Below are 19,104 nucleotides of genomic sequence, written 5' to 3'. Positions count from 1 at the left end.
GAATATAAGGAAACAGTCAGTACAAATTCCGTACAGTCGTCTTCGAAGTCTCGTCCTTTGTGGGTAACCCTGAATCAAGAAAAAATTATGCTTGCAAAAAAGAATATGTTAGTGACGAGCTCAAACCCACTCCGTCAAGCTTCCCTTCTAAAGCAAAACCTTTAAAAATCAAATATTTTGTTTAATCCGTTTTTTTGGTAATCTCTCACTTTTTAAAGAAAATTGATAGAAAATATATTTATTTTATGCATTTCTGTTTTGACAATATTTCTCATCTTGGTCCAAAAACAAACAAAGAAAATGTGATCGAGAAAATTTAAGAGTTTTTAGTAATCACAGATTACACAGATAACCCTAGAAACGTTCTCGTTTAAATTCTGTAGCTTGTTCCAAAAAAAAACATAGAGTTAACATATTTACGACATCTTCTGTGCTTTCTATGTTATCTGTGGTAGTCAAATATTTAATAATCTGAGGAGAAAACTGGCAACTCAGTAACTCCTCAGTCTCTCAGTCACACTAGAATTAAAAGCAACAGATACAATTTTCAACATTACAGCTTTACAACAAATGTATGAGATGTATAATAATATTGATGATAATAATAATTATTATCAACTTTCCAAAAATAACATTCAGGAAACCTGTTTAAAAAATAGTTTAATATATGATAACTTAAGATGGATTTATGTTCTCAAAATAGATTTTTAAACATGATATATTGTTAAATCTACAAATATAAGGAAAACTTTTTTTTTAGCAGAATATATATATGTTATAAGACAAGTTTTAGTTCAGAAGAGAACCAATCATGTTCCTACAATGGCCAAGGTGGAAAATAATTCTGCTTGAACGTTTTGCCTGCAAAATATTAACTTTAAAGGGACTGTAGACTTATTTTTAAGTGACCCTTCTCTTGTAAAATGACATGTTCGATTTACACACTGTGGTAGGCGATTTTATCAATACAATGAAGACGACTTTTAATTTCAATTTTGATTTATATCACGCTGTTAAACAGCAAGGATACACATAAATATAGAAGTCAAGAGAAGCTGTCGATTGAAAAAGCGTCTCGTTGATTACTTGTAAACTTGTAATTTGAAAAAAGCTTATTAACAATCAAAACTTGAAATAAAAAGTCGTCTTCATTGTATAGATATAATCGTTTACCACTGTATGTACCTTTTCAAACCTTTATCTCCTGGTCGATAAATGAGATATTATATCTTTTTAAACTGAAAAATTATCGTTTTTAATTGTGGTTGCAAGAGTAATTTTCGGGTTAATCCCTGCAAAAAAAGACAGAAGGAAAACGTTATTTGTATGCGCCATCACTGGTACAACTTTGGGGCCTCACAACTTCTCTATTTTTGATTTTAATTTAGTTTAAAGTGAATCATGCAGTAGAGAAAATAAACCATATTCTCTACATTGATAAAGGAGGAAAAGATACTCTTGTGAATCGGATTCAGTTACGTCTAATTAGTCACTTTAAGCTCAACTAGATTAATTTAGTTTAAAGTGAATCATGCAGTAGAGAAAATGAACCATATTCTCTTCATTGATAAAGGAGGAAAAGGTACTCTTGTGAATCGGATTCAGTTACGTCTAATTAGTCACTTAAAGCTCAGCTAGAAACCCCGTATCATATAAAGGATGAATTTGATATCGACAAAAATATGCCTAAAACACTATTAGCAAGCTAAATAATTTTGCAAATCCAAAACTTTTAATGAAATGATTTATGATTTAATCCAGAGAAAACAATATGATTCATGTAAACAGTTGTTAAATAGATTTGATATTAAAAGTTCGTCACAAATACTTCTTAAAAATGCATAAACATTTTATCAAACTTCTGAGAATTATAATTAAAAAAATTTAATTGTGTTAAAATCTTGCATCTTTTAACACAAAAAACGTTTCCTTTGAAATATTAGGATAAAAAAGGTAAATTGAATTATATTAAATTTTTGTTAATCATTGATGAAAGTTCTTAGTTTTGAGAAAAACCGTCTAAAAGTTCAAACTTGTGAAACTTCAACAATTATGAAATGAGACAAAAGATTTGTTGGTTTGAAGTTAAATGTTTTTTTAATAAAAAAGATAAATAACAAGTATGGCTTCAGTTTTAACTTAAATGCTTTAAATTTGAAGCAGGTTTTTGTTTGTTTTTACACATCCAAGATAAACTTTAAAACTTGCTTTTCATGTTGCAGATTAAACATTTTCATGTTGCAGACTTAAACATTTTCATGTTGCAGACTTAAACATTTTCATGTTGCAGACTTAAACATTTTCATGGCCATTACGAGAAATAGCTTAGGGAATATTTGTATAAGTTGTGTACAACTTCGAGATGCATGATAATGCAAAAAATATTATGTTTTATGGATAAGTTGAAAAATGTGTTTATATTTTTTCTGACCTTTGTAAAAATCTGTGTTAGTGCTTCAAAGAGAAGTATTTAATTAAAAAAATTTATTCCTAAAAATACCAAAAAAATCCTTTTTCAAAATAATTACTCTGTAAAGATTAGGAGGTCATTACCAGAACTAGTGGTTTTAAAAATAAAGGAAAAGGGATATATTTTTACTTACAGAGATGAATTATTGTGTCTTGTTTGTACAGTGAGACTCATAAAACTGTGAAATAGAAAGACGACATTTAAGCAATATGTTTACACAAAGAAATTCAGCTTAGTTAGTGAAAGGGGTCTGTTTACACTGCACAATGGTTGTGCTTTATGTTCATAGTTTAAATCAAAAGTTTGTTCAAAACATCCGTATTCCTTTATCTAAGTTTTATTGGTATCACTGTATTCGAAAAAGGTTTAATTGTAATAAGGAAAAAAATTAAATTAAATTAAACAATAACTTGAACCGCCGAGGAAGAAATTATTTCATGTTTATTCTCGATGATTATTGAAACCGAAGCCCTGTCGTCTTCATTCTGTTGAGTCTGTTCTTCATGTACAACTGTACACACCGGACCGGAAAGACTACTTTCCGATGTACTGCCTGAACCCTCGTGTGGGAGCAAACTGGTTTCTTCCTTCTCTTCTGTACTGTCGACTGTACACTCCGTAAGCGTTGGCGGACTTTGGTCGCTTGGTTGGGTGGAGCAGGTATCAAGTACATTTGACTCTTCTTGAATAATCGAAATAGAATTTTCAAAGACCCGTATTCGTGTTTCATTGTAGGAGGGGAGAGAATTATCTAGGATAAAATATATAATTAAAGGGACTGTAAGCTTAATTTGAAGAGAATTATCTAGGATAAAATATATAATTAAAGGGACTGTAAGCTTAGTTTGAAGTGATATTATAGATCGTTCGATCATAACTACGGTATCCTTAAAATATATAATTAAAGGGACTGTAAGCTTAATTTGAAGAGAATTATCTAGGATAAAATATATAATTAAAGGGACTGTAAGCTTAGTTTGAAGTGATATTATAGATCGTTCTATTATAACTACGGTATCCTTAAAATATATAATTAAAGGGACTGTAAGCCTAATTTAAACCTTGTCTGATCAAGTATGAATCAGATATTGATATCCATGTTTATAATTTTGAAAATTGATTATTTCCATTTGTGATTTCTCTACAAAAGTTTCTTGTTTCAGAAACACCGGCGAAATAAATTGAAACAGGTATACATGCCCTTTCTTTAAATGTAGGCTCACTTGAAATAACTACGGCAGTACCTTTAATACGAAATTAATCAAGAAAATATATAATAGAAAATTAAGAATTCAAGATTTGTTCAATAAAAAGTAATTTTCAGCTCTAAACTAATGCATTTAGCAAAAACGCTGAACTCCATATAATGAAATAATGAAATAATCGGTTTTAAAAAATATTTTTTGATAAAATTTCCATTTTCTTTAATATTAAGAGAAGGGGTAAGTAAAAAAGAATTGGTAAAAGTCGTTGATTATATAGTTTCAACATTACTCGTCTCGGATATTAAATATTGTAATAGTTTAAATCCAAAATAAAAATATTATGCGTTTTTAATATAAAAATTTCAATAATACCTTTTCTAAATCAATTTAACCAAAAATCCGCTTATCATAAAATCATGTAAGTTTCCTTTTTAAATTTTATGTTTTGGAAGTTAATTAAAGTAATTGAGTTTGCCAGAACAAATAACTTAATAAGAACTATATTTTATGATCTTCTCAAATTAAGATGAATGAAGACTTAATTATGATAATTTTATGTTGAATTATTAGCTTACTGAAGGTATTAAAACTGTTAATGATTATTAAAATAAGATCAAATTTGACACAAGTTCAAATCAAATGTATTGTAATTTGTGCAACCCAAACTTAAAGTCTGAATGACTTAACAAAATATAGAATTTCTTTTAGAAAGGAACACTCACCACAAATTCTAAACTTATTATTTGCAAACCTTTGAGAAACTAGAGTTTGATGTTAACTATTATATATTATTGTAACTGGATACAATATATAGTTTAAATGTTACCTTTTATTGTAACTGGATACAATATATTGTTTCAATGTTACCTATTATTGTAACTGGATACAATATATATTGTTTAAATGTTATCTATTAAAGTAACTGGACACAATATATATAATTTCAATGTTACCTATTATTGTAATTGGTCCTTCTGGTATGATTTCAACAGAACTGGTTTCACGAGGCAATAGAACAGAGTTCCTTAAATATTATGAAACGTACAATAAGTACAGTACAGTACAGTACAATAAGTACAGTACAGTACAATACAGTACAATAAGTACAGTACAGTACAATACAATAAGTATAGTACAGTACAATACAATAAGTACAGTACAGTACAATACAATAAGTACAGTACAGTACAATAGGACAGAGTTCCTTAAATTGATTGTATAAAATATTTCAATTCGATGGCATTTTACTTAAAAGCACAAACAAACTCTCAAACAACTCTAAAGGTTAGCACGTGAAAAAATGCGTATTTTGGCACGAATCCCAAGGCCCAGCAAAATATTATTCATGATTCTTTTAATTTGATGGCTTTCTATTTTTAATTTACAAACAAATTCTAATGATTGACATGAGAACATGGGCGGATACAGGGGGGGGGGCGGAGGGACATTCGCCCCCCCCTGACAGACTGAATTTGGAATTTTTTGTTCCTATTTTCAGAATAGCTTCTCAATAGCATGCAAGGGAAAGAAACCCTAGTGCAAAACAGGAAAAATATCTGTCTTAATAAACTATAATGTGTGAAAAGTTAAAAATCTATTTTTTGGTCTTTAGTCATTAATTTTGACTTTTTTTGAGTCTTTTAAGTAAAAAAAAAATTTCGCATGCGACGCGAATTTTTGTTCCTAATTATGAAATTTTTTTGTTCCTAAAAAATCTTGCCCCCCCCCCTCACTCAAATCCTGTATCCGCCCCTGCATGAGAAAAAAAATATGCATTTTGGTTCAAAACCCAAGTCCTGCCTGCAACATTTAATGGACGGTCTGAGCTCAATAGTTAAGGCATAAGCTTTACAACTGTTCATATCACAATAAATTATATCTGACCTGTAGAGTGCTTCCTCGTAAGTAGGAGGAGGGGTTTCAGATTGTCGTTTCCCTGTATTCTCATCCTCAACCACCTCCACTAGACCGTCAGCTGGAGAATAATAAAAAATTCAAATTCAAATTCAAATTTGGAACATTGTTATCCCCAAAATAACTATAAATATTTAAAAACTGTGGATAATCTCTTGTTATTTTAAACAAGAGTTTAATCATTCTCATTCAGGGAATAGCTGAGAATAAAACTTTCGAATGTTAACCTTAGTGGACTGGACTTGATATCCACAGAGGCTTCGACGTTTAAATTGACAGGCGTACTAATAACTTAGATTCGGGAAATTTGTCTTAAATAAACACTATTAAGGACAATAAATGAAGAGGTGTACAGCCTCTAAGGTTTAACGGCCGAAGGGAATAGAGACCGAATGAGCGAAAAAGTTCTGATTACTTTCAGCTTCTACTTCTGATAGCTCAGACACCTGATGGTGAAAACTTTTGAGATTTAAAACTTTCACTATTTGATCTAACTATAGTTATCGAGATCAATGCTTGATATCGATCTTTTATTAATTTTTTACATTAGTTTAATGTTCAATCAATATCCCATGAAGTACCAATCAGATCTCCAATGAATAGCCAATCAGAAGCCAGGAAAATTTTGCGGAAAAAAAACGAAGAAAGAACAGAGGAAATGTTGATATCTTGCTTGTTCTCCTCTTGTTATTAATCTCCAGATTAATTATCCGATCGGGATTAAGGATATCCCATTCTAAAGTTTTCAGCTCTGAATCTATTCTAGAGTATGAGGTGAGTAATGAGTTGATTGCAAGTACCTGAATCTATTCTAGAGTATGAGGTTAGTAATGAGTTGATTGCAACTACCTGAAACTATTCTAGAGTATGAGGTGAGTAATGAGTTGATTGCAACTACCTGAATCTATTCTCTCTGAGTAATGAGTTGATTTCAACTACCTGAATCTATTCTAGAGTATGAGGTGAGTAATGAGTTGATTGCAACTAACTACCTGAATCTATTCTCTCTGAGTATTTAGTTGACTGCAACTACCTGAATCTATTCGCTCTGAGTAAGGTGGTGGTTGATCCTCTGCTATTGGTAGAATATGACGGAGAGGTGTGTTCCTACGCGCATCTTGAAATTGCCTAAAATTAAAATATTATAAATGATTTCCTTTCGGATCGCTTCACGTACGAGGGTGCTAGAGCGTCGGGAAACCCGTCGGTCGCAGGGTGCAGTTTAAACCGCCCTAAATATCGATTGTCAAGTGTTTTTTTTTGCTTTTTATAAACGTTTTATATCCTATCTTATAATAAGAATTGCCTAGAATTAAGACATCATGACAGAAGTCTGAATAATTCGTATTTTCTTCATTAATTTTTAAATGTTAAATTTAATCCTTTTCTTAAAATATAACATTCTATGGGCAGTCACACATGACTTGTCAAGCTTATCAAAGGGCACTATGCAAGCATATTGCACACAACTGTATAATCTAATATAAGTAGTTTTCCATTTTATCTGTTTGCAAACTATTTTTTGCACATTTTGACCCATAACATTGTTGAAGAAGAAGACGACTATGAGGCTCAGGTAGTTATGAATTTAAATATTCCAATGAATATGTCGTCTTCTTATTCCACAGATTTCAGGTGCTCAATGTGCAGCTCAGTTGTACACTGTACAGTGTACACCGCTTACACACAGACCCATTTTACTTATTAAGTTGCTTTCCAAGTTACTGGTGTTTATTTGCTTATTAACACATACTTGCTTCAATTTCGGCTTTAAATACCACAATTTTATGGGGCTGCTCTGTATTCAAAAATAACTCAATAATTCTATAAGAAATGATATCAAAGTTGCTGAAATATTATTATCAAAGGTTTTGTTTCACTCGAGAGGATATTTGAGAATCTTTTTATCAGATTTCTATATAAATCTGTAATTCACTATATTGTAATTAAAAAAAAATATTTATTTTTTCACTTATAGAAATTTGATAACTTTTTTCATCTATAACCTATTTTTAATTTTCAACTTTAACCACATATTGATTCAGCAATCGTTGCAGTTTTAGTTAAAATAATTGATTTTAGGATCACAACTAAATCTTTCTTACAGTTTAAAAATGGTCCTCGTGTGTTCAAAACTTTCTTACAGTGTTTCTTCAGAAAACCGCGGGTTAATATTAAGTTTCGCGGATTTTTTCGATGCATGAATTGTATCGAATTATCGAATGGAAATTTGGTTTACCTGTAGCAGCTGGCTCTGTGAACTGTGACGAGGGTGATGAGTATACAGACCAAGATGTTTACCTGTAGCAACTGGCCCTGTGAACTGTGACGAGGGTGATGAGTATACAGACCAAGAAGAGGATCAACATCATGTCCTCCACAAAGCCAAGATACTAAAAAAGTACAAAATTTAAAAATGAAAAAGCTTTTTAAAAATCATGTTCAATTTCTTTGAAAGAAGAACAATGCATATTAAATAATACAAGACGGCTTTAATTAAGCTTTACGGTTATCTTAAACCAAAATATGTATGAATATGATTGTGTGTGCCAGATAGACAAGCTACACAGCTGGTCAAACCGTCCCAGTTTTAGATTTGCAGTGGTCGGCGTTAATATCAATTCAATGATTCAATGAAGACGACTTTTCTATTAAGTTTTGATTTCTAATCAAGTCTGTTTAAATTACAAGTTTACAAGTGAACAATGAACGTATAGAGAAACTGTTAATTGACTGTGTATTTGTTTCCATGCTGTTTAAAAGCTTGTATAGAAATAAAAGGTATGTAATCGAAAGTCGAATTCATTGTATTGATAAAAACACATACCCCCCTGGGTAACTTTGTTTTATCTGTCGGTAATTTGGGAACGAAACAGTCTTGGTAAAAATAAAAAGCATGTTTTAAATGTAGTGAACTATGGATAAAGGAAAAACTGCATACAGTCGTCTCTGAAGTTTCATCCATAGAGGGTAACCCTGCAGGATAGTGATAATAATGATCCCTTTAGATGCGGGAGGCCGATTTTTGACGATCGAGTATATGGACGATTCAAGTATATATGGACGATTCAAGTATATATGGACGATTCAAGTATATATGGACGATTCGAGTATATATGGACAATTCGAGTATATATGGACGATTCAAGTATATATGGACGATTCAAGTATATATGGACGATTCGAGTATATATGGACGATTCGAGTATATATGGACGATTCGAGTATATATGGACGATTCGATTATATTTGGTCGATTCGAGTATATATGGACGATTCGAGTATATATGGACGATTCAAGTATATATGGACGATTCGAGTATATATGGACGATTCGAGTATATATGGACAATTCGAGTATATATGGACGATTCGAGTATATTTGGTCGATTCGAGTATATATGGACAATTCGAGTATATATGTATATGGACGATTCAAGTATATATGGACGATTCAAGTATATATGGACGATTCGAGTATATATGGACGATTCAAGTATATATGGACGATTCAAGTATATATGTATATATGGACGATTCAAGTATATATGGACGATTCGAGTATATATGGACGATTCAAGTATATATGGACGATTCGATTATATAATATATGGACGATTCGAGTATATATGGACGATTCGAGTATATATGGACGATTCAAGTATATATGGACGATTCGATTATATTTGGTCGATAGTATATATGGACGATTCGAGTATATATGGACGATTCGAGTATATATGGACGATTCGAGTATATATGGACGATTCAAGTATATATGGACGATTTTTGAATTACTTAAGTTAGCATTTTTGTGAAGTCCCTGTGAAATTGAAACTGAACTAATTTCACACTTTTTTCGTTCAGAGAGAATAGAAAAAAGAATTTTACCCCTGCAGGTTAGAATTTATCAATATGATAATTCTATGCCTTTTAAAACCAGGATTTTATTTTTTGTATTCCACATCTTATATTCATCGAGTAGTTTTATGTTCCATATCTTATACTTATCGAGTAGTTTTGTATTCCACATCTTATTCTTATCAAGTAGTTTTGTGTTCCACACATCTTATACTTATCGAGTAGTTTTGTATTCCACATCTTATACTTTTCCAGTAGTTTTTGTATTCCACATCTTATTCTTATCGAGTAGTTTTGTATTCCACATCTTATACTTTTCCAGTAGTTTTTGTATTCCACATCTTATTCTTATCAAGTAGTTTTGTATTCCATATTTTATATTTATCGAGTAGTTTTGTGTTCCACATCTTATACTTATCGAGTAGTTTTGTATTCCATATCTTATATTTGTCAAGTAGTTTTGTATTCCACATCTTATACTTATCGAGTAGCTTTGTATTCCACATCTTATTCTTATCGAGTAATTTTGCGTTCCTTATCTTATACTTATCGAGTAGTTTTGAATACTACATCTTATACTTATCTAGTAGTTTTGGTATTCCATATCTTATTCTTATCAATAAGTTTTGTTTTCCACATCTTATACTTATTGAGTAGTTTTATATTCCACATCGTATACTTATCGAGTAGTTTTGTAATCCATATCTTATACTTATCAAGTAATTTTGTGTTCTATATCTTATAATTATCGAGTAGTTTTGTAGTCCACATCTTATACTTATTGAGTAGTTTTGTATTCCACATCATATACTTATTAAGTAGTTTTGTTTTCCACATCTTATACTTATCAAGTAGTTTTGTGTTCTATATCTTCTTTTTATCGAGTAGGTTTGTATTCCATATCTTATATTTATCGAGTAGTTTTGTATTCCATATCTTATATTTATCGAGTAGTGTGTATTCCACATCTTGTACTTATCGAGTAGTTTTGTATTCCACATCTTATACTTATCAAGTAGTTTTGTATTCCACATCTTATACTTATCGAGTAGCTTTGTATTCCACATCTTATTCTTATCAAGTAGTTTTGTGTTCCACACCTTATACTTATCGAGTAGTTTTGTGTTCCACACCTTATACTTATCTAGTAGTTTTGTGTTCCACACCTTATACTTATCGAGTAGTTTTTCATTCAATGATGAATATCTGAATAAAAAAATTCCAGAAGCTTAAAGAATTCAGTAGTGTTTCACTTTCTAGTCTAATTTTTATTGCTTTTTTACTTTGGGACACCCTGGGTTGCTGATGTTCTCAGTGTTGCCCGTGGGATTTCAAAAATCGTAGGAAAGGTTATTTGAGGAATATAGCTAGCCAGCTGCCCATGTTACCGNCTTTGACAACATTTTGGGCCGGCTGTAGGTAGAATACATTATATTGGGACACCCTTTATATAATGAATGGCGTCAAGTTCTGATGAAAATTAGTATTCTGTATATTGTATAAAAACACATAATAGAGTTTTTAGACTAATATAAGATAGAATAGACCAACATGAATATAAATAATAGAAACGTTTTTTATAAAACATCTTAGATTGGCTTTACATACATCTTACATTTACATACATCTTACATTTAGTGAAGGAAGATAAATCAGAGGTTTAAACTCTTTAATTAGATATCTCAGATCTGTATCTTCAGGGTTAATCCCTTCAGAAATCTTTAATCTGTATCCTCAGGATTAATCCCTTCAGAAATCTCTAATCTGTATCCTCAGGGTTAATCCCTTCAGAAATCTCTAATCTGTATCCTCAGGGTTAATCCCTTCAGAAATCTCTAATCTGTAATCTCAGGGTTAAAATCCTGTAGAAATCTCTAATCTGTATCTTCATGGTTAATTCCTTCAGAAATCTCTAATCTGTAATCTCAGGGTTAATCCCTTCAGAAATCTCTAATCTGTAATCTCAGGGTTAATCCCTTCAGAAATCTCTAATCTGTATTCTCAGGGTTAATCCCTTCAGAAATCTCTAATCTGTATCCTCAGGGTTAATCCCTTCAGGAATCTCTAATCTGTATCCTCAGGGTTAATCCCTTCAGAAATCTCTAATCTGTATCTTCATGGTTAATCCCTTCAGAAATTTCTAATCTGTATCCTCAGGGTTAATCCCTTCAGAAATCTCTAATTTATATCCTCAGGGTTAATCCCTTCATAAATCTCTAATTTATATCCTCAGGGTTAATCCCTTCAGAAATTTCTAATCTGTATTCTCAGGGTTAATCCCTTCAGAAATCTCTAATTTATATCCTCAGGGTTAATCCCTTCAGAAATCTCTAATCTATATCCTCAGGGTTAATCCCTTCAGAAACCTCTAATCTGTATCCTCAGACTTAATCCCTTCAGAAATCTCTAATCTATTTCCTCAGGGTTATTCCCTTCAGAAATCTCTAATCTGTATCCTCAGGGTTATTCCCTTCAGAAATCTCAGGGTTGGATGGTCCTTAATTGCTTTGCCGGGTGTAAACATTGACCAATCAGCAGCCACAACAGTTTGCATTTGACCAATGGGAGTTAATGAGAATAGGATTCAGCTGTTTTTAAAGGATTAAACGTTTAGTTGCTTAGTTTTAGCTGTCTCAATCTTCCAAAAGATTATAACTCTCCCCCCCCCCGCAATATATTTTGTTATATATTATCATGTATCTGCAGTGCTATATGGACAAAAGAGGATAAAGCTAGGGGTAACAGTTGTATTTAATAAATTTGATGCAATTTTAACCTGTAAATCTTCTGCAATTTGATAATGTCAAGTTCTTTACTACAGTGATAACCAGAAAAGTATGGAATAGAAAGTCGACTTTTAGATTCAAGTTATGACTTTGAATAGTCCAATAAACATGAGGCATATTGATTGTTCAGTGTAAACAGACCCATTTCACTTAATTATTGATTTAATAACTTACTAAAGTAAAGCTAGATGCTTTGTAAAAACAGCAAATGCACAAAAGTATTGATTTAATGTCGTCTCCTTATTCTACAGTTTTCTGGTTATCTCTGTTGGAAGAGTTGCCAAGCAACAAATTGTAAAAATCTTGCCAAGTGGCAATTTTGCCAGATGACGATCATCACATGATGTTATTGCCAACTCTATAATTCTGTATTCTCTCTTTCAGACATAGGGCTTTCAGTATAGAGAGAGCTAAGTAGAATTTTAATGCAGAAATTCTCTGGGGGAGGAGAATAATGTATTTTTGGTTAAGAGGTTTTTTCAGCAAGATCTTTTGGCTTTTCCTATTTATTAAAGTCTTGAAATCAAAAGTTTTTCTTTTTGCCAAGAAAAAATTTGTTTACCTAAATTGTGGTATGAAAAGATATAGTGAGAATAGATCTATAAAGGGTTTATACAAAAAGGATAAGATAATATTGACGACCTGAAGTCATGATTTACAGCGATCTCAAGTTGAATTTGGTCTATTGCCTTAAAATATAGCCTTAAAATATATCCTTAAAATATATCCTTAAAATATAGCCTTAAAATATAGCCTTAAAATATAGCCTTAAATTGATTTACTTTATGATGTGACAAAGAAAGAAACATGTCTCAAGTTATAAGAAACATGTATCAAGTTAAAAGAAACATGTATCAAGTTAAAAGAAACATGTATCAAGTTAAAAGAAACATGTATCAAGTTAAAAGAAACATGTATATCAAGTTAAAAGAAACATGTATCAAGTTAAAAGAAACATGTATCAAGTTGAAAGAAACATGTATCAAGTTGAAAGAAACAAGTATCAAGTTAAAAGAAACATGTATAAAGTTGAAAGAAACAAGTATCAAGTTGAAAGAAACAAGTATCAAGTTAAAAGAAACATGTATCAAGTTAAAAGAAACATGTATCAAGTTGAAAGAAACAAGTATCAAGTTAAAAGAAACATGTATCAAGTTAAAAGAAACATGTATCAAGTTGAAAGAAACATGTATTAAGTTAAAAGAAACATGTTTCAAGTTGAAAGAAACATGTATCAAGTTAAAAGAAACATGTCTCAAGTTAAAAGAAACATGTATCAAGTTGAAAGAAACATGTATCAAGTTAAAAGAAACATGTATCAAGTTAAAAGAAACATGTTTCAAGTTGAAAGAAACATGTATTAAGTTAAAAGAAACATGTATCAAGTTAAAAGAAACAAGTATCAAGTTAAAATAAACATGTATCAAGTTGAAAGAAACAAGTATCAAGTTGAAAGAAACATGTATCAAGTTGAAAGAAACAAGTATCAAGTTAAAAGAAACATGTATCAAGTTGAAAGAAACAAGTATTAAGTTAAAAGAAACATGTATCAAGTTGAAAGAAACAAGTGTCAAGTATCAAGTTGAAAGAAACATGTATCAAGTTAAAAGAAACATGTATCAAGTTAAAAGAAACATGTATCAAGTTGAAAGAAAACTAAATTGTGAGAAAAAAGCCTGCATAAATTCCGTACAGTCGTCTCTGAAGTATCATACTATGTGGGTTAATATAGGCTTACGGCGAAAAAAAATCGCTTTTGATCGCTACGAATCATACTTCTATCTGTTGCGTCTATAAGGGAAAATTGTTAAAAACAGCTTATACTGAAGAACGTAGCGTCCATACAAATTCAGAAAGTGGCAACATACGACTCTTATCGTAAAATAATCAATTTAACTTCAAACAAATTATTCAGATATTCAGTCAACAATTAGTTTTAGATGCATTCACATATAGTTCACCCACACTTAATTTTAGCTTTATGTCGACCCACTCAATTTAGAAATTAGACTAGGAACATTCCCGTGGCTCTCCCGAGTTTTCCAATTTAAAATCGGTCAAGGGGTTCCTGAGCTATGATCAGACAAAAAAACAGACAGAGCTTACTATTTTATATTTATAGATGTATCTAAATAGGTTTATTTCACTTTTACAAACCTGATGGGGAACTCGTCTGCTGCGCTTGAAAAATATATCGTCTGGGTAGAATTTAGATCTGAGTCCTCCTCCTGTTTTGGGTTCTTCTAGATCGGCAGCATAGATCAACCAGGTCCCAATACAGATCTAAATTAGTTTGCATAGAGAACCAGAAAACTGTGGAATAGGAAGACGACATTGAAGCGTATTTTATGGTTATCACTATACCAAAAAAAGACAAGTGTTTAAAATTAACCCAATGTTGTAGACCTTAGATATTTCAAACATTTTGTTAGATCAAATAATCTAGGTTTGAAATATCAAAGGTTAACATTATCAGGTTGTAAAGAATTGGGGATTAGAAAATTTGAGTTTTTGGCAAAGTTTCTTTGCTTTAACCCGTTTGTTTTTAGATTAATTTATTTAGTGCATTTTAGTGGTATTTAGTGCATTATAGTGGTATTTAGTGCATTCTAGTGGTATTTAGTGCATTATAGTGGTATTTAGTGCATTCTAGTGGTATTTAGTGCATTATAGTGGTATTTAGTGCATTCTAGTGGCACTGAAACCATTATTAAACTCAAATCCTTGAATTTCAACAATTAAAAAAACTCTGTCTAATCTAATCTTTCTTTTTCCTCATGAATGCTGAGAAATCTTATTCAGTCATATTAGAAATATCAAATATCTTTCCATCTATGTATTGTACACTGTACAGGATGTCCCAAAAAAAGAGAGATTATGGGACGAATTTACTTTTGATCCTTTATACATGACAAAATATGAAAAAGGAAAATTGTCATGTTAAATATGGAAAATTTTGTAATAACCCTGTCAATTTCGGAGCTACAAACAAAAATGCGAATATTTAGGAATTTATTTTTTTGGGACACCTTGTATTCCAATTCCCAAGAAAGGAATATCTAATGATTGACAATCTACAGAACTACAATAAATCAAGATTATTTGTTTTTATAGCGATCAGAATATATTGAGATTTGAGAACAACAATATTCACACCAAAACCAAAAAAACGTAGAAAAAACTTTTTTAACAAAAAAACGTTCACCGCGCAAACTATAATTAAGTGATTCGAAAATCAGAAGCAGTAAATATTATTCATGATTAAATTATTTAGAATTATAGATTAGATTATTAAGAATAATGACGAATGAATCATTTTGAAACGATACGATTATTAAAAATTAAAGATTAGATTATTGAGAATTATGATTAGATTAATAAAAATTATTGATTAGAGTATTGAGAATTATGATTAGATTATTAAAAATTATTGAATAGATTATTGAGAATTATGATTAGATTATTTGAAATTAGAGATTAGATTATTAAGAATTATGATTAGATTATTAAAAATTATAGATTAGGTTATAGAGAATTATGATTAGATTAATAAAAATTATTGATTAGATTATTGAAAAATATGATTAGATTATTAAAATTATAGATTAGATTATTGAGAATTATGATTAGATTATTAAAAATTATAGATTAGATTAATGAGAATTATGATTAGATTATTAAAAATTATAGATTAGATTATTAGAATTAAGATTACATTAGAAAAAATTAAGCAAGATTATTAAGAATTAAGATTAGCTTATTCAAAATGATTATTAATTATCTTCGTAATAAAACTTTTCTCTAATGTATATTTATATTAGAATTACAGCTGTCCATTTGGCCGGATTAAATTGGCACTTCTTTTTTAGAAAACCTTTTGAATAAAAAATCCGATTTTTTTAAAATCATTTTTTCCCCAAAGTGTTTTTAAAACTCCATAAGCAATTATATCAATAATAATTATAATCAGATTATTTAACAATTGGCTTTTTATCATAATGATCATTTTAACAATGATAATAAGAAAATAATATACTAAGATTATCAAGATTATTAATGATAATCAAATTTTTCAGATAGTAATTAGATAATCGAAAAAATGATTAGATAATCGAGAAAAAAGTTAGATAATCAAGAAAATTATTAGATAACCATGAAAATAATAAGATAATCGAAAAAAAATAATTTGATAATTGATAAAACAATTAGATTATGAAGAAAAAATTAGATAATCAAGAAAAAAATTAGATATTTGAGAAAATAACCAGATAATTATAATTAAGAAAATAATTAGATAATCAAGAAAAACAATTAGATTATTAATAATGCACCTTTTGGTCGATACTGTCCTCTCCACTTGACAGGAACCTGAACAGAATAGAATTGGAAAATAGATTAGATTATTAGATTATTAATAATGGTCGATACTGTCCTGTCCACTTGACAGGAACCTAAACAGAATAGAATTGGAAAAATGAAAATAATATTTTATTCAATACAAAAAAGAATTTCTGTAATCTAAAAAAAATCTGTTAAAAAACTTCCAAAAAAAAGTTATCTTGAAACCGAATAAAAAGTTTAATACTTTTAATCACAGATTTTTTACGTCAGAAAGCAACCTGTGAATAAATATTTTAACGTAATGGTCTTACAAAACTAATTCTTAGAAATGATTCTAGGAGAGAAAGCTTTTCTAAATTCTAATATTTTTCTTTTCATATTAAAGTTATAACATTTTTCCACCAAATATCAACTTGAAGAAATCTTAATTAATTTTTTTCTCCGTGAATTCGGTATTTTCGTACTTAAAACTTTTTCTTTGCTACTTAGCACTTCAAAGAAAATAATATTAATGAAAGCCCTCCAGATGCGTATTCAGAGGAGGGGNAACGGGTGCTGACTGATCCCCTCCCCAGGAAAGAAAAAAAATGTAAGCCCCCATGCAAAAATTTCTGAATACGCCCCTAAAGCCTTTTATTCAATCGTCAATATTACAAGGTTCTGTGTGACCCACACACACAGGTCTGCCGCTTTAGTAATTGTAAATTGGCGGTACAGTCCAAACTAGGACCGCAAAGGTTGGCCCAGCTCGGATGTTCAAATTTACACCGATTGTGCGTGCACAAAGAATGAGACTTGATTTTACTATTACATTTATGGTTCCTGACAGCTTTACTAAAACATATCTAATTATTTTATCAAAGCTTTTTTAAGAAAGACGATTAATGTTTTCAAAGATTTCTATTGATCGATTATGGTTTGTAAATTGTACCTAGGGATGGGCAATAGCCAGATTCGTTATACAGAAACTTTTAATGTTTTTAGACATTTTAGGTTTTACGACAATATGAGAAGGTTCCAACATTTTGCAACTTTATTCTGTTATAGAAGTTTGCTTTTATCAAACATGTAAATTTGTAACACTCGAAAAGAAAATATAAGGCAAAAATGATCGCGTTAAAACAACCGTTTTGGAGTTTTTTATAACGATAGTTTTTGGTTCGTTTTTGCCTTATATTTTCACAAAGAATAACGAATTTGCATGTTTGATAAAGACAACTTATTTAGAATACAATTTTAAATTGTAGACACTTCTTGCAGATTGTCGTAATACATTTTAAAAGCCAAAAATATTAAAAGTTTCATTAAAAAGAATCTAGGTAAATAATTATACCTGTCTGCAAAGTATGGTGCTGAATCTAGGTAAATAATTGTACCTGTCTGCAAAGTATGGTGCTGAATCTAGGTTCAGGGGAGGTTTACAGATGTTAAGATATAAAAAATCTAGATATTTCAAAATCTACAAAAAAATAAAAATTTTGAAAATTTTTATTTGATAAATTTTGGAACGGATTTTGAGCAAAATATCAAAATGTAATAAATTATAAATAGAAATAAAATATTTAAACAAAATATCTAGACATATAAATAAATAGATAAATACATACAGATAGATGAATATAGATAAATAATGTAGAGTAAATAGAATAAAAGTTTATTATGTACTGCAGTAGTGTTCATGTATTTACCTTGTTATGTACTGCAGTAGTGTACATTTAATAAATATTGGGTAAACATTATATTCTGTAAACCTGAAGTACGTTGTACATTATTAACTATCATACGTTTGTAAACTTTTACGTAAAACCCATTATTCATTTGAACTGCGTTTCAAATGAATACGTAGCATGATTAGCTTAAATCATGTTATTTATATAATGACGTACATCTTAATTGCACCTATTTCAACTATGCTGTAATACGTAAAATGATTGTCTTAATCATGTGATATAGATAAAGATGTAGGAATTGTAATCACGTTTTTAACACTAATTTGTATACATTAGTTGATATAGAAACTCCGAACTGTTTACTGGGACAGAGTAACCGTTCCCTGTTTTGATAAACAGTTTGAGGATCATGCCCATTGGTTTTACATTGATAGTTGCGAGCTTCCAATTAATATCGATAGTTAGTGGCAGTGGCGTTGTTAGATCACGGGATTGTATCCGTGATGGTTCCCATTGATAGTCAAGAGAATCTGAGTTGTACCTGGATAGATACTTGTTCGGGAAACTGTTAAGGAGTAGGGCATTTACTACATGTATGCATTTACATTTTATATGTACGTAGTAGTGTACATGCATTTTACCGTATTATATACTACAGTAGTGTAGATGTATTTACCTTATTATTTACTGCAGTAATGTACATGTTTTTACATTATTATATACTAGAAAGAAGGGCGCGAAGCGCCTTGAATTTCTAGTTATTATATACTGCAGTACTGTATATGTATTTATCTTATTATGTACTGCAGTACTGTTTATGTATTTACCTTATTATGTACTGCAGTACTGTACATGTA

At 30.3% G+C, this 19,104-nt stretch overlaps 1 protein-coding gene across 1 annotated transcript; it reads right to left on the bottom strand.

The window, feature by feature from the left end:
• Positions 1-222: 222 nt before the first annotated feature.
• Positions 223-18,883, bottom strand: LOC111708733 (uncharacterized). The gene is made up of 9 exons (XM_023482190.1): positions 18,625-18,883; positions 17,954-18,020; positions 16,568-16,604; positions 14,394-14,519; positions 7,891-7,982; positions 6,623-6,717; positions 5,560-5,650; positions 4,629-4,699; positions 223-3,221 (listed from the first exon to the last, which is right to left on the bottom strand). Exons 1-9 carry the CDS (start codon positions 18,881-18,883, stop codon positions 2,869-2,871), a joined length of 1,191 nt encoding a protein of 396 aa, XP_023337958.1. The 3' UTR covers positions 223-2,868.
• Positions 18,884-19,104: the final 221 nt, after the last annotated feature.

The sequence above is a fragment of the Eurytemora carolleeae genome, unplaced genomic scaffold (genome assembly GCF_000591075.1).
Source record: "Eurytemora carolleeae unplaced genomic scaffold, Eaff_2.0 scaffold905, whole genome shotgun sequence".
NCBI lineage: Eukaryota > Metazoa > Arthropoda > Copepoda > Calanoida > Temoridae > Eurytemora > Eurytemora carolleeae.
Note: the sequence above shows the minus strand (reverse complement) of the source record. Positions and strands in the feature narration are given on the sequence as shown.

Coding starts and splice junctions, on each gene's coding strand:
- LOC111708733 (XM_023482190.1), bottom strand. CDS start 18,883: ATGCATGTACACTACTACGTACATATAAAATGTAAATGCATACATGTA. Junction 18,021..18,624: donor GTTTATCAAAACAGGGAACG/GTTACTCTGTCC, acceptor TGAAATATCTAG/ATTTTTTATATCTTAACATC. Junction 7,983..14,393: donor GCAGACGAGTTCCCCATCAG/GTTTGTAAAAGT, acceptor GTACTTTTTTAG/TATCTTGGCTTTGTGGAGGA.